The sequence below is a fragment of the Ornithorhynchus anatinus genome, chromosome 1, assembly GCF_004115215.2.
Source record: "Ornithorhynchus anatinus isolate Pmale09 chromosome 1, mOrnAna1.pri.v4, whole genome shotgun sequence".
Lineage (NCBI taxonomy): Eukaryota > Metazoa > Chordata > Mammalia > Monotremata > Ornithorhynchidae > Ornithorhynchus > Ornithorhynchus anatinus.
In genome coordinates this window covers 34,654,615-34,667,507 of record NC_041728.1, presented here as the reverse complement: position 1 = coordinate 34,667,507, position 12,893 = coordinate 34,654,615, and the positions used below count along the sequence as shown (strand labels likewise).

General features: G+C 57.8%; 1 protein-coding gene across 5 annotated transcripts in view; it reads right to left on the bottom strand.

Moving 5' to 3' along the window:
• PCNX1 (pecanex 1) overlaps window positions 1-11,715 on the bottom strand; it is a 199,425-nt gene extending 187,710 nt beyond the window's left edge. For all 5 annotated transcript variants that reach the window (XR_003757855.2, XM_029060164.2, XM_029060183.2 and 2 more), the window contains exon 1: window positions 11,537-11,715. Coding sequence is in view for 4 of the 5 variants with exons in the window: in XM_029060164.2 (XP_028915997.1) it covers window positions 11,537-11,689 (153 nt within the window). In the remaining variant the exon portion in view is untranslated. The remainder of the gene's footprint in view (window positions 1-11,536) is intronic.
• Window positions 11,716-12,893: the final 1,178 nt, after the last annotated feature.

The window sequence follows — 12,893 nt, the reverse complement described above, 5'->3', positions numbered from 1 at the left end:
GAAAGGTGTCCTCCTCGACTCTGCTCTCATTCACCCCACACATCCAGTCCGTCACCAAAACCTGCCGGTCTCACCTTCCCAAAATCACCAAGATCCACCCTCTCCTCTCCATCCAAACTGCTACTTTGCTGGTACAAACTTGGGTCAGTCTCCTTTCTGATCTCCCTTCCTCCTGTCCCTCCCCACTCCAGTCTATTCTTCATTCCGCTGCCCAGATCATCTTCCTGCAGAAACGATCTGGGCATACTACTCCCCTCCCTAAAAACCTCCAGCGGTTGCCTATCCACCTTTGCACGAAACAAAAACTCTTCACTCTTGGCTTCAAAGCTCTCCATCACCTTGTCCCCTCCTAACTCACCTCCCTTCTCTCTCTACTGCCCACCCCGTACGCTCCGCTCCTCTGCCGCTCACCTCCTCACGGTGCCTCGTTCTCGCCTGTCCCGCCGTCGACCGCCGGCCCACGTCCTACCGCTGTCCAGGAACGCCCTCCCTCCTCACATCCGCCAAACTAGCTCTCTTCCCCTCTTCAAAGCCCTAGTGAGAGCTCACCTCCTCCAGGAGGCCTTCCCAGCCCGAGCCCTCTCTTTCCCTCTGCTCCTCCTTCCCATTGCCCCGACTCCCTCCCTCTACTCTACCCCCTTGCCCTCCCCGCAGCCCTTGTGTCTATTTATTGCTCTGTTAATGATGCGCATTTATCTATGTTTCTATTTATTTTGATGATAGCGATGCCTGTCTACTTGTTTTGTTTTGTTGTCTGTCTCCCCCCTTCTAGACTGTGAGCTCATTGCTGGGTAGGGACTGTCTCTATCTGTTGCCGAACTGTACTTTCCAAGCACTTAGTACAGTGCTCTGACACAGTAAGCGCTCAATAAATATGACTGACTGACAATGAATGGTGGACAGAACCCGAGCCTGGGAGTCAGAAGGTCCTAGGTTCTAATCCCGACTCTGCCCTCTGTCTGCTGTGTGACCTCGGACGAGTCACCTCACTTCTCCAGGCCTCAGTTTCCTCATCCGTCAAATGGGGAGGAAGCCCGTGAGCCTCACTTAGGAACGGGACTGCGTTCGACCTGACTTCCTTGTATCTACCCTCGCATCTGTAATGTACTTACTTCTATTGATGTCTGTCTCCCCCTCTAGACTGAAAGTTCGCTGGGGGCAGGGAATGTGTCTGTTCTATTGTACTCTCCAAAGCGCTTAGTACAGTGCTCTGTACACAGTAAGCTCGCGATCAATACGACTGACTGATTCGCTTACCCCAGTGCTTGGCACAAAGTAACTGCTTTACAGTACCACAGTTACTCTGATCCTTATCACCGCCGATGAATTTCAGCCCTGTTCTTTCTTTACCTGAGTGACCGGCACCAGCTCCTTCTCTTTGACACCGTAAGTTCCAGGGACCCCAATGAATTAGTAATAAGAGTAATAATAATAACTGTGGGATTTGTTAAGCGCTTACTGCGTGCCAGGCCAGTGCCTAAGCACTGGGGCGGACACAAGCAAATCAGGTTGGACACAGTCCCTGTCCCATGTGGGGTTCGCGGCTTTCATCCCCGCTTTACAGATGAGGGAACTGAGGCCCAGAGAAGTGAAGTGACTTGCCGAGTACCTGGCGGATGAACCCGCCCCAGGACGGTTAATTTTGCCCCCCCAAAAATTCCAATTGATCCAGTCGAATCACTCCAAACTTTTAGGCAAGGGAGTACTTGGACGGCGAAAAATCTCTCTCTTCCAAGAACACTCTGCCCTCCTCTAATGAAGGGGTTTCTCTTCTAGAAGCAGCATGCTGCGAGGAAAACCTGGGCTATGGCCTTGGCCTGAACGTGATGTTTGTTTGTTTTATGGTATCCGTTAAGCGCTGGAATAGGTACAGGTTAAGTCGGCTGGAGCCAGTCCGGGGCCCGCACTGGGCTCACAGTCTCACAGTCTAAGTAGGAAGGAGAACAGGTTTTGAATCCCCATTCTGCAGTTGAGGAAACGGAGGCCCGGGGAAGTGAAATGACTAGCCCAAGGTCGCGCCGGAAGCCATTGGTAGAGCTGGGATCAGAACCCAGATTCTGTGACCCCCAAGCCGGGGCTCCCCGGTTCCCTACTCTAGTACTGATTAAGACTTTACCGTGCGCAGAGTAGGCCTGGGAGGCAGAAGGTTGTGGGTACTTATCCCGGCTCTGCCGTTAGTCTACTCTGTGACCTTGGGCAAGTCGCTTTGCTTCTCTGGGCCTCGGTTACCTCACCTGTAAAATGGGGATGGGGACTGTGAGCCCCACGTGGGAGAGGGACTGTGTTCCACCTGATGGACCTGTATCCACCCCAGCGCTTAGCACGGTGCCTGGCACAAAGTAAGCACTTAAATGCCACAATTATTGTTGTGTGACCTTGGCCAAGTCACTTCACTTGATGCCTCAGTTCCCTCGGCCGTAAAATGGGAAGTAAGACTGTGAGCCTCATATGGATAGGGCATGGGCCTGGGAGGCAGGAGGTCAGGGGTTCTAATCCCACCTCCGCCACTTATCTTCTATGTGACCTCGGACGAGTCGCTTCACTTCTCTGGGCCTCAACTCCCTTACCTGTAAAAACGGGGATGGGGATTGAGACTGTGAACCCCATGCGGGAAAAGGGACTGTGTCCACACCCAATCTACTTGTATTCCCTCCGCCCCCCCCCCCCCCCACTTTCCCCAATACCCAGCGCTTAATACAGTGCCGGGCACATAGTAAGTGCCTAATAAATACCGAGAAACAGCGTGGCCTAGTGGAGAGGGCCCGGGGCTGGGAGTCGGCAGGCCCTGGGTTCTAAACGAGAAGCAGCGTGGCTGACGAGAAGCAGCGTGGCTCAGTGGAAAGAGCACGGGCTTTGGAGTCAGGGCTCATGAGTTCAAATCCCAGCTCTGCCACTTGTCGGCTGTGTGACTGTGGGCAAGTCACTTAACTTCTCCGTGCCTCAGTTCCCTCATCTGTAAAATGGGGATTAAGACTGTGAGCCCCACGTGGGACAACCTGATTCCCCTATGTCTACCCCAGCGCTTAGAACAGTGCTCGGCACATAGTAAGCGCTTAACAAATACCAACATTATTATTAAACCAGGCTCCGCCACAGGTCCGCCGTGTGACCTTAGGCAAGTCACTTCATTTCTCTGGGCCTCAGTTACTTCATCTGTAAAAAATGGAGATGAAGAATGTGAGCCCAATACAGGACAGGGACCGCATCCAACCTGATTGACTTGTATCTAGCCCAGCGCTTAGAACAGCGCTTGGCAGACAAGTGCTTAACGAGTACCGTAATTACTGTTACTATGTGGGCCACGGACCGTGTCCAACCCGATGAGCTTCATTCGATCGTATTTATTCATTCGATCGTATTTACCGAACGCTTACTGTGTGCAGAGCACTATACCAAGTGTGAACGCTTACTGTGTGCGGATCACTGTACTTGAGTGCTTGGGAAAGTACAATAGGGCGAGCGCCATGTGGGACACGGACTGCGACCATCTGGTTTAGCTTGAATCTTCCTCAGAGCCTAGGACAGTGCCTGGCACATTGCAATAATAATAATTATGGTATTTGTTAAGCGCCTACTATGGGCCAAGCACTTTTCGAAGCACTGGGGTAGATCCAAGGTAATCAGGTTGTCCCCCGTGGGGCTCACAGTCTTAATCCCCCTTTTACAGAAGAGGGAACTGAGGCACAGAGAAGCTAAGTGGCTCACCCAAGGTCACGCAGCAGATGAGCGGCAGAGCCGGGATTAGAACCCACGTCCTCTGACTCCCAACGTCCTCCTTCCGCTAATTCACGCTGCCTCTCAAGTGCCTGAGTGAATAAGCCTCTTATGGGCGGGGAACGTGTCTGCTAATTCTGTTCTGTTGTACTCTCCTAAGTGCTTAGGACAGCGCTCTGTACAAAGTGCTCAGTCAATACCACTGATTGATTAAATACCGTTGAGAAAGAGAAAAGGAAAAAAGTGGCGAGAGCTCATTGATCCGCTAGGACCCAGAGGACTGCTCATTAAAGCTGTCGTTCTCCCCTTCGACTCAAGTGCAGGGAAACCCACAGAATCTCCTCCCAGGGAGCCCGGGCTTTTGATTTCCAAAGAAAGGGTCCCAAATTCCCAACGTAACCTGAGGAAGGCAATAATAATAATAATGGCATTTGCTAAGCGCCCACTGTGTGCCGAGCACCGTTCTTAGCGCCGGAAGGCTGGCGTAGATCTTTCTGGACGCTCACTGCGGGCAGGGAACGTGTCTACCGACTCTGCCGTATTGGACTCTCCCAAACGCTTAGTCCAGTGCCCTGCACAGAGTTAGCGCTCAACAGATGTCCTGACCGACTGACTGCTTCCGTTCAAAGACGACACAGCCGATGGTGAGACTGCCTGCATTCAAACTGTATTTATTGAGCGCTTACTAGGTGCAAAGCACTGAACTAAGCGCTTGGGAGAGGACAATGCAACAAAGAGACACATCCCCTGCCCACCACGAGCTCACAGTCTAGAGGGGGAGACAGATATTAATGTAAATAGATGGATAAACAAATAAATGACCGTTATATACACACACGCTGTGGGGGTGGGAGGGAGGATGAGCGAAGGGAGCAAGTCAGGCAGGGCGACTTTTTTTACGGTACTTGTTAAGCGCTTACTATGTGCCGGGCACTGTACTAAGCGCTGGGGTAGATGCGGGCTAGTCAGGTTGGACTCTGAGAGAGAATGAGGTGACCCACTTTTGCTGGCCACCAGCCAACCCTCGGGAGCCTGCCGCCGGCCACGGGGTTGGGCGGGGCGGGGAGGGAGGCCGGGTGAGGGAGTGTGGATGGCTCGGTACCAGCCTCCTCCGCTACTGCCAAACCAACTCAAGTGCCCGGCCCGCGGGCCGGAGGGCAACCCTTGCCCCTCACCCGACCACCGATCCCTCTCACGTTCCAGATCCGGCCGGCAACTCATCTCAGAACTTCCGCTCAGTGGCATTGTTTTTATTACCTGGATAAGCGTCTATTATGTGGCTGGCGCTCTACTAAGCGCCGGGGTAGCTACAGGCTAACCGGGTTGGACACAGCCCACGTGGGCCTCGCAGTCTCAATCCCCATTCGACAGGTAAGGTAACTGAGGCCCAGAGAAGTGACATGACTGGCCCAGGGTCACACAGCAGACGATCGGAGGAGCCGGGAACGGGACCCAGGTCCTTCCGACCCCCAGGCTCCTGCTCCATCCACTAGGCCACCCTGCTTCGTGGGGGGTGGGGGTAGATAATGGTGCGTATATATGTGTACACAATACTACCGTATTTGTTAAGCGCTTACTGTGTGCCGGGCACTGTATTCATTCCATCACATTTATTGAGCACTTACTGTGTGCAGAGCCCTGAACAAAGCGCTTGGAAAGTGCAATTCAGCCATAGTGGGAAGCAGCGTGGCTCAGTGGCAAGAGCCCGGGCTTGGGAGTCAGAGGTCATGGGTTCGAATCGCGGCTCCGCCGCTTGTCAGCTGTGTGACTGTGGGCAAGTCACTTCACTTCTCTGTGCCTCAGTTACCTCATCTGTAAAATGGGGGTGGACTGTGAGCGTCACGTGGGACAACCTGATCTGGGCATGTCACTCCCCTTCTTAAACAACTCCAGTGGTTGCCTATCAACCTCCGCTCCAAACAAAAACTCCTCACTCTAGGCTTCGAGGCTCTCCATCACCTTGCCCCTTCCTACCTCTCCTCCCTTCTCTCTTTCTACCGCCCACCCCGCACGCTCCGCTCCTCCGCCGCCCACCTCCTCACTGTCCCTCGGTCTCGCCTATCCCGCCGTCGACCCCCGGGTCACGTCCTCCCGCGGTCCCGGAACGCCCTCCCTCCTCACCTCCGCCAAACTGATTCTCTTTCCCTCTTCAAAACCCTACTTAAAACTCACCTCCTCCAAGAGGCCTTCCCAGACTGAGCTCCTCTTCTCCCTCTACTCCCTCTGCCATCCCCCCTTTACCTCTCCGCAGCTAAACCCTCATTTTCCCCTTTTCCCTCTGCTCCTCCACCTCTCCCTTCCCATCCCCACAGCACAGTACTCGTCCGCTCAACTGTATATATTTTCGTTACCCTATTTATTTTGTTAATGAATTGTACATCGCCTCGATTCTATTTAGTTGCCATCGGTTTTTACGAGATGTTCTTCCCCTTGACTCTATTTATCGCCATCGTTCTTGTCTGTCCGTCTCCCCCAATTAGACCGTAAGCCCGTCAAACGGCAGGGACTGTCTCTACCTGTTGCCGACTTGTTCATCCCAAGCGCTTAGTACAGTGCTCTGCACATAGTAAGCGCTCAATAAATACTACTGAATGAATGAATGAATGAATTACCCTGTATCTCTCCCAGCGTTTAGAACAGTGCTCTGCACACAGTAAGCGCTTAACAAATACCAACATTATTATTATTATTATAAAGAGAGAGAATCCCTAATCACACTGTACTAAGCGCTGGAGGAGATACAAGATAACGGGGTTAGACACAGTCCCTGTCCCACACAGGGCTCGCGGTCTTAATCCCCGTCTCGCAATTGAGCGCTTGAGCAGAGCACTGGACTCGGCGCTTGGGAGAGTCCAATAACAACAGAGTTGGCAGAGCCGTTCCGCACCCACGGCGAGCTAACGCTTTCACCAAAAAACGGCATCCATTCGCGTCGACGCCAAAAATAATTTAAAAAAGAAATCGCCCGCCGGGTCACCTTATCGGGGAGACTTTTGCGGCTCTGTTGGCTCCCACCTCAACGCCCCCAACGGGAGACACCTTCTCTCCAACCTCCCCTTCGTGACCGTAAGCTCGTTGTGGGCAGGGAACACGGCTGTTGGCCGTCCTCTCGCCCTCTCCCGTGCGTTCGGTACAGCGTCCCGCCCCCGGGAAGCGATCGACGGAATGAACAAACGAATGACCCTCCGGGGGAAGGGGGGTACCCCTGGAGGTGCGAGGCAATTCAGAGCGCTGTGCCCTCCTCCCTCTCCCTCCCCTCCCCCTCATTTAATATCTGCCCGTTAATTAGGTCGGTATTCCCCACCACCACGGCTCTGCTCCGTCAGGCCGAGCTTTTGCCTAGAAACACTGCCGCCAATCCACATCCGTTGCTCACGGCTCCCGGTGGCCACGTTCCGTCCTCTGGATGGGCCGGAAGTCTCGGTGCCAAGCCAAAATTGATTATGTCATCCTTAAGATGATTACCCCATTCCGCTAATGCGCATCACCTGGAACGACTGCGCGCAAGAGGCAGAAATATTCATTTTTCGCTCTAGACGAGTATAAAAGACTCATGTCTCGGGGCGACGGGAAAGGAGAACGTAATGTAAGTGGAGCCCTCGGGCAGAAACGATTGAAAAAAAAAAAAAGCTTCAGCTGCAGAGTGAACCTTCAAAAAAAAAAAAAATAGGACAAGAACAAAGACCTCGGAAGAAAATAAGAATAGTGGCTGACCAGGGTCTCCCTTCAAGCACCCATCTGTCACCAAGTGCGACGCGACTGCGATAAACGCAGACACGAGTCCAGCGTTTCGGCTTCAATAACTTCGGAGACTGCATTTCTCCTAACGAGGCACCTCCCATTCCAAAAATAACTCCAAACACCTCTGCCACTCTGCCAGGAAGCAGGCAGTACCACAACCTGTTGGCTGGTTTATGGGGCTTTTCTCAGTGTGGCGTTTCCTACCCGGGCTCCACTTATCCAGAAGAATTACAAAAGTTAGTCAAGACCCAGACAGAATACACCAAACAACAACATCGGCATTCCACCGCCCGTTCCCGTCCCCTCTTTCTTTTCACCGCAGACAGACCCTTCATCTTCCTCTGGGGCTGCTCTTGCTCCATAAAATATTTTTTTAAAAACCTGTTATACAGAAAGCCCTTTCGGAGACTGACTTGTTAGCAACTAGCAAGCGCTCAGTACAGTGCTCTGCACAGAGTAAACGCTCGCTAAATACCCCGATCGATGGTTTTTCCCTTCCCACCAGAAAAAGGGCCAGACGGATCCGTGGAAACCCGACGGTACTAACCAGATCTTTCCGTTGTTCCCGGCGCTACCGGGAACAGAAATAAAGCCATCTATCCCCCGGCCCCGACTTGCTCCCCTGACCGATTCCCCCTCCCAGCCCCGCAGCACCTTTGTTCATATCCGTCACCGTTTTTATTTCCTACTATTGTCCATCTCCCCTTCCAGACCGTCCGCTCACCGCGGGCAGGGAATGCCTCTCTTTCATTGTTCTACAGTCCTCTCCCAAGCACTCTGTACAGCGCTCCGTATAATCTACGATCGACCGAGGGACCGGAATGGGCGAGAGGAAGGGGGTTTAGTGCAGGGATCCTGTTTTTCCTCCCCCTCCTCCCCTACCCCCCTAACGACAACAATAATAATCATCATCATCATTACGTTATTTTTGTTAAGCGCTTACCACGGGCCAGGCACTGTACTCGGCGCCGGGGCGGATACGAACAAATCGGGCAGGACCCAGTCCGTCCCGCTACCAAGTCACCCCCTCTCACAGCCGAGGTCGGTGAGGCCCGGAGAGGTGAAGTGACTTGCCCGAGGTCACACGCAGCAGACGAGCGGCGGAGCCAGGATGAGAACCCAGGACCTTCTGACTCCCGGGCCCGGGCTCTACCCACCGGGCCATGACGCCTCTCCTCGGGGTACCATCCGGCACACCACTGGAAATCACGCCCGGCTGATGCTCCCGACACCCCCCCCCGCCCCCAAACCCTGAACTCAATCAGCGGTATCTACTGAGCCCTCGCCACGTGCGGAGCACCGTACTAAGCACCCCGGGTGAGTCCGATACGACAGAGGTGGCAGACGTGCTCCCTGCCCACGACAAGCGGGCCGTCGGAAACATACCCACTCGCCCTCCGTGCTCCCGCCAGATGGTGGGCCCCGCGTGGGACAGGGACCGTGTCCAACCCCGTCGGCCCGAATCCACCCCGGCGCTTAGTACAGCGTGGCTCGGTGGAAAGAGCCCGGGCTCGGGAGTCAGAGGTCATGGGTTCGAAACCCAGCTCTGCCACTTGGCGGCCGTGTGACTGTGGGCAAGTCACTTCACTTCTCTGTGCCTCAGTTACCTCATCTGTAAAATGGGGATTGAGACCGTGAGCCTCACGGGGGACGACCTGATTGCCCCGTCTCTACCCCCAGCGCTGAGAACAGTGCTCTGCACAGGGTAAGCGCTTAACAAATACCAACGTTATTATCATTACAGTGCCTGATGTACAATAAGCACTTAAATACCGCCATTATTACCTTGGGTGAGTCACCTCACTTCTCCGAGCCCCGGTTCCCTCCTCCTCTGTAAACTGGAGCTGGAGACCGCGAGCCCCACGTGGGACAGGGCCCGTGTCCAACCCCACTGGCCCGTATCCATCCCCAGCGCTTAGTACGGTGCCCGGCACAGAGTAAGGGCTTAAAGGATACCCCCACTGTTATTACCGTGAGAGCTCCCGGTGCCGAGTACGCCGCTCGGTAAATACTACCGAAGGCAGAGAGAGGGAAAGACCACCCAGAGAAGGCGGCGACTCTGGTTTTGAGGCTGCGGAGTAAGGGGCAGTTGAACAGAGGTTTGGCCGAGAGACTTTATCTCACAGACACGGGGAGCTGTTCACCCCACGGGGGAAGCCGAGAGCGTAAGCGTTCAGTAGAGAGTTGCGCGCACGCTAAGCGCTCAATAAGCACTCGGGAGCAGCACGGGCCAGTGGATGGAGCCCGGGCCTGGGGGTCAGAGAGGCCTGAGGGTCTAATCCCGGTTCCGCCACTTTCCCGCGTTCATTCATTCAGTCGGTGGTATTTTTTGAGCGCTTCCTGAGGGCAAAACACTGTTCCAGGCGTTTGGGAGAGTACGGTACAATTAACACACGCACCCCCGGACCGCAACGAGCTCACAGTCCATAAGGGGAAACGGATAATAAGCTCCACAAACAAACAAACCGCAGGTCTACACACCCGTCTGCTGGGTGACCTCGGGCAAGTCACTTCACTTCTCTGGGCCTCAGTTCCCTCTTCTGCCCAGAGCGGGATGAAGACCGGGAGCCCCACGTGGGACGGGGGCTGTGTCCAGCCCGACTACAGCGTGGCTCAGTGGAAAGAGCACGGGCTTTGGAGTCAGAGGTCATGAGTTCGAATCCCGGCTCGGCCACTTGTCAGCTGTGTGACTGTGGGCAAGTAACTTCACTTCTCTGGGCCTCAGTTACCTCATCTGTAAAATGGGGATTAAGACTGTGAGCCCCATGTGGGACAACCTGATTCCCCTATGTCTACCCCAGCGCTTAGAACGGTGCTCGGCACCTAGTAAGCGCTTAACAAATACCAACATTATTATTACCCCGGCGCTCGGGACAGTGCTCGACACACAGTCAGGACTTAACGGACACCGTCATTATTATTACAAGTACCACCGACAGATCGACTGGGGAAGAGATCCTGGCAATAGTCGATCGTAAAAAAAAATCACTCATCACTATTACGGTATCTATTAAGCGTTTACTCCGTACCGGACACTGGACTCGGCGCCGGGGTGGATACAAGCACATCGAATTGGACGCCGTCCCCGTCCCACGTGGGGCTCACAGTCTCCCTCCCCATTTTACAGACGAGGGAACTGAGGCCCAGGGATGCCAAGTGACTCGCCTAAGGTCACCCGGCAGTCCCTCGGTGGAAGGGAGATTAGAACCCGGGTCCCGCTGGCAGCCAGGCCCCCGCTCTAGCCGCGGGGGCCCGGGGCCGCCCTCTTCGACCCCCTCCCCGATCACTGACCACTGCCCCCTCCTCCCTGCGCCCCGGGGGCAGGACCGAGGACCGCACCCCTAAGAAACCTGGGGCCTGAGGGGGCAGGAGAGAGGGGGAAGGGCGGGGGGGGAAGGGGAGGGGAGGACTGTGAAGGGGAGGAAAGGGGTGGGCACAAGAGGGGAGGCAAGAGGGGGGTGTCCTGGGGGTGGGGCAAGAGGGGGAGCCCAGAAGGTGAGACAAGAGGAGGGTCCTGGGGCGGGGCGACGGAAGGGGCTCAGGGGGCGGGCAAAAGAGGGGGGCCCAAGGGGGTGGGCGTAACAAGGTGCGACAAGACGGGGGGTCGTCCACGAAGTGGGACGAGGGGGGAAACCCAAGGGGGGCGTCCGGGGGGTGGGTACAAGGGGGGGTTGTCAGGGGGTGGGCACGAGAATGGGAGGGGCGTAACTGGGTGGGCATCAGATGGGGGGGGCCTAACAGGGTGGGAGACCAGAGGGGGGGGTTCAAGGGGTGGGCTTCACAGAGTAGGCGGGGGCGGGGGGAAGGGGAGGGCCCAGGGGGTGAGCAGAACAGGGTGGCGCAAGAAGGGGGGGCCCCGAGGGGCAGAACGGGGTAGGCACGGGGCCGGGGGGGGGGGACGAGAGGGGGATCCGGGATGCGGGGCAGAAGGTGGGCCCGGGGGTGGGGCCTACCAGGGCGGCCGCGAGAGAGGGGCTTCGAGGGGGAGGCCTAGCGGGGCGGGCGCAAGGAGGGGAGAGGAGTGGGCGGGAGGGGGGAGAGGAGGGCCCGGGGGGCGGCGGGCGGGTCCCGGCTCACTCACCATGTAGAGGGCGAAGGGCAGGGCGAGGAGGAAGAGCCACAGGTAGAGATGCAGCGCGTTGACGAAGGTGCCCTGGTGCGGGTCGTAGTACCAGCCCCCGCTCAGCGACGCCCACACCCCCTGCCGCAGGATCTGCACCGTCTGGGACCCCATCCCTCCCCCCCGCACCCCGCACCCCCCGCACGCCCCGCACCGCCCTGGCCTAGCCCAGCCTAGGCGGCCGCTTGGCAGGGGTCCGGCGGGCCGGCCGGGGGCCCCGGGGGCGGCGGGCGCTGCGGCGGCACCCGGAGCGGCAGCGGCAGCGGCAGCAGGACGAGGAGGCGGCGCTGGGGCTGGGGCTGGGGAGGAGCGGGACGCGGGACGCTGCCGCCATCTTAGCCGCCTCCCGCCCCACACGCCCCGCCCCGCCCCGCCCCGCCGCGGGACCCCGGACGGACGGACGGACGGAGGGAGGGAGGGAGGGAGGGAGGAGGGAGGGAGGGAGGGGGGACCGGGACAAGCCCCGCCCACAAGGCTCCGCCCGCCGCTTAGCCCCGCCCCTCCGCCCGTCTCCCCCTCCCCCCCCGCCGGCCGATCCGGGGCCGCGGCGCCCCCTGCAGGCGGCGCGGAGAACGGCGCGGGGCCGGGGCTGGGCCGAGGTCGCCGGCCGCGGGAGGCGCCTCTCTTAGCGGGCCGCGACCGGCCACGGCGTGGACGGGGGACGCCAGGAACCGCCTGTGCGGGGCGGGGGGTGAAGCCACCGTGGGGGTGCCTGTCCGGGCGCCCGTGGGCGGCGGCGGCGTCCGTGGGCGGCGGGGGGGGAGGGGGACGCCGCTCCGGGCGTTCCATGTCACGCTACGCGCCGCCGAGCTTGTGGACCGGCGTCAGCCTACCTGCCGAAGAGCGTGTCGGACGACGACTGGCGGGCGGGGCGGGCCTGAATCGACTTCATGACGATAACCGTGGCGGCGTCCGATAAGCGCTCGCTCCGTGCCGAGCGGCGCTCGGAGATGCGAGGTCATCGGCTCGGCCCACGTGCGGCTCCCGGGCTTCGCCCCCATCCGCCGGGGGAGGTCACCGAGGCCCAGGGAAGCGACTTGCCCGAGGCCACTCGGCTGGCGGCTGGCGGCCGGCGGCCGGCGGAGGCGGGATGGGAATCCGCGTCCTCCGACTCCCCGGCCCGGGCCCTTGCCCCGAAGCCGCGCTGCTTCCTCTCGATGAGGGTGTGGGTGTCGGGGTGCGTGGACGATGATGTCGGTGTCCGTTAAGCGCTTCCTACGTGCGGAGCGCCGTCCTAAGCGCCGGGGGAGATAAGGGGTCATCACGTTGGCTCACCGTCTTCATGCCCATTTTACAGATGAGGGAGCCGAGGCCCAGG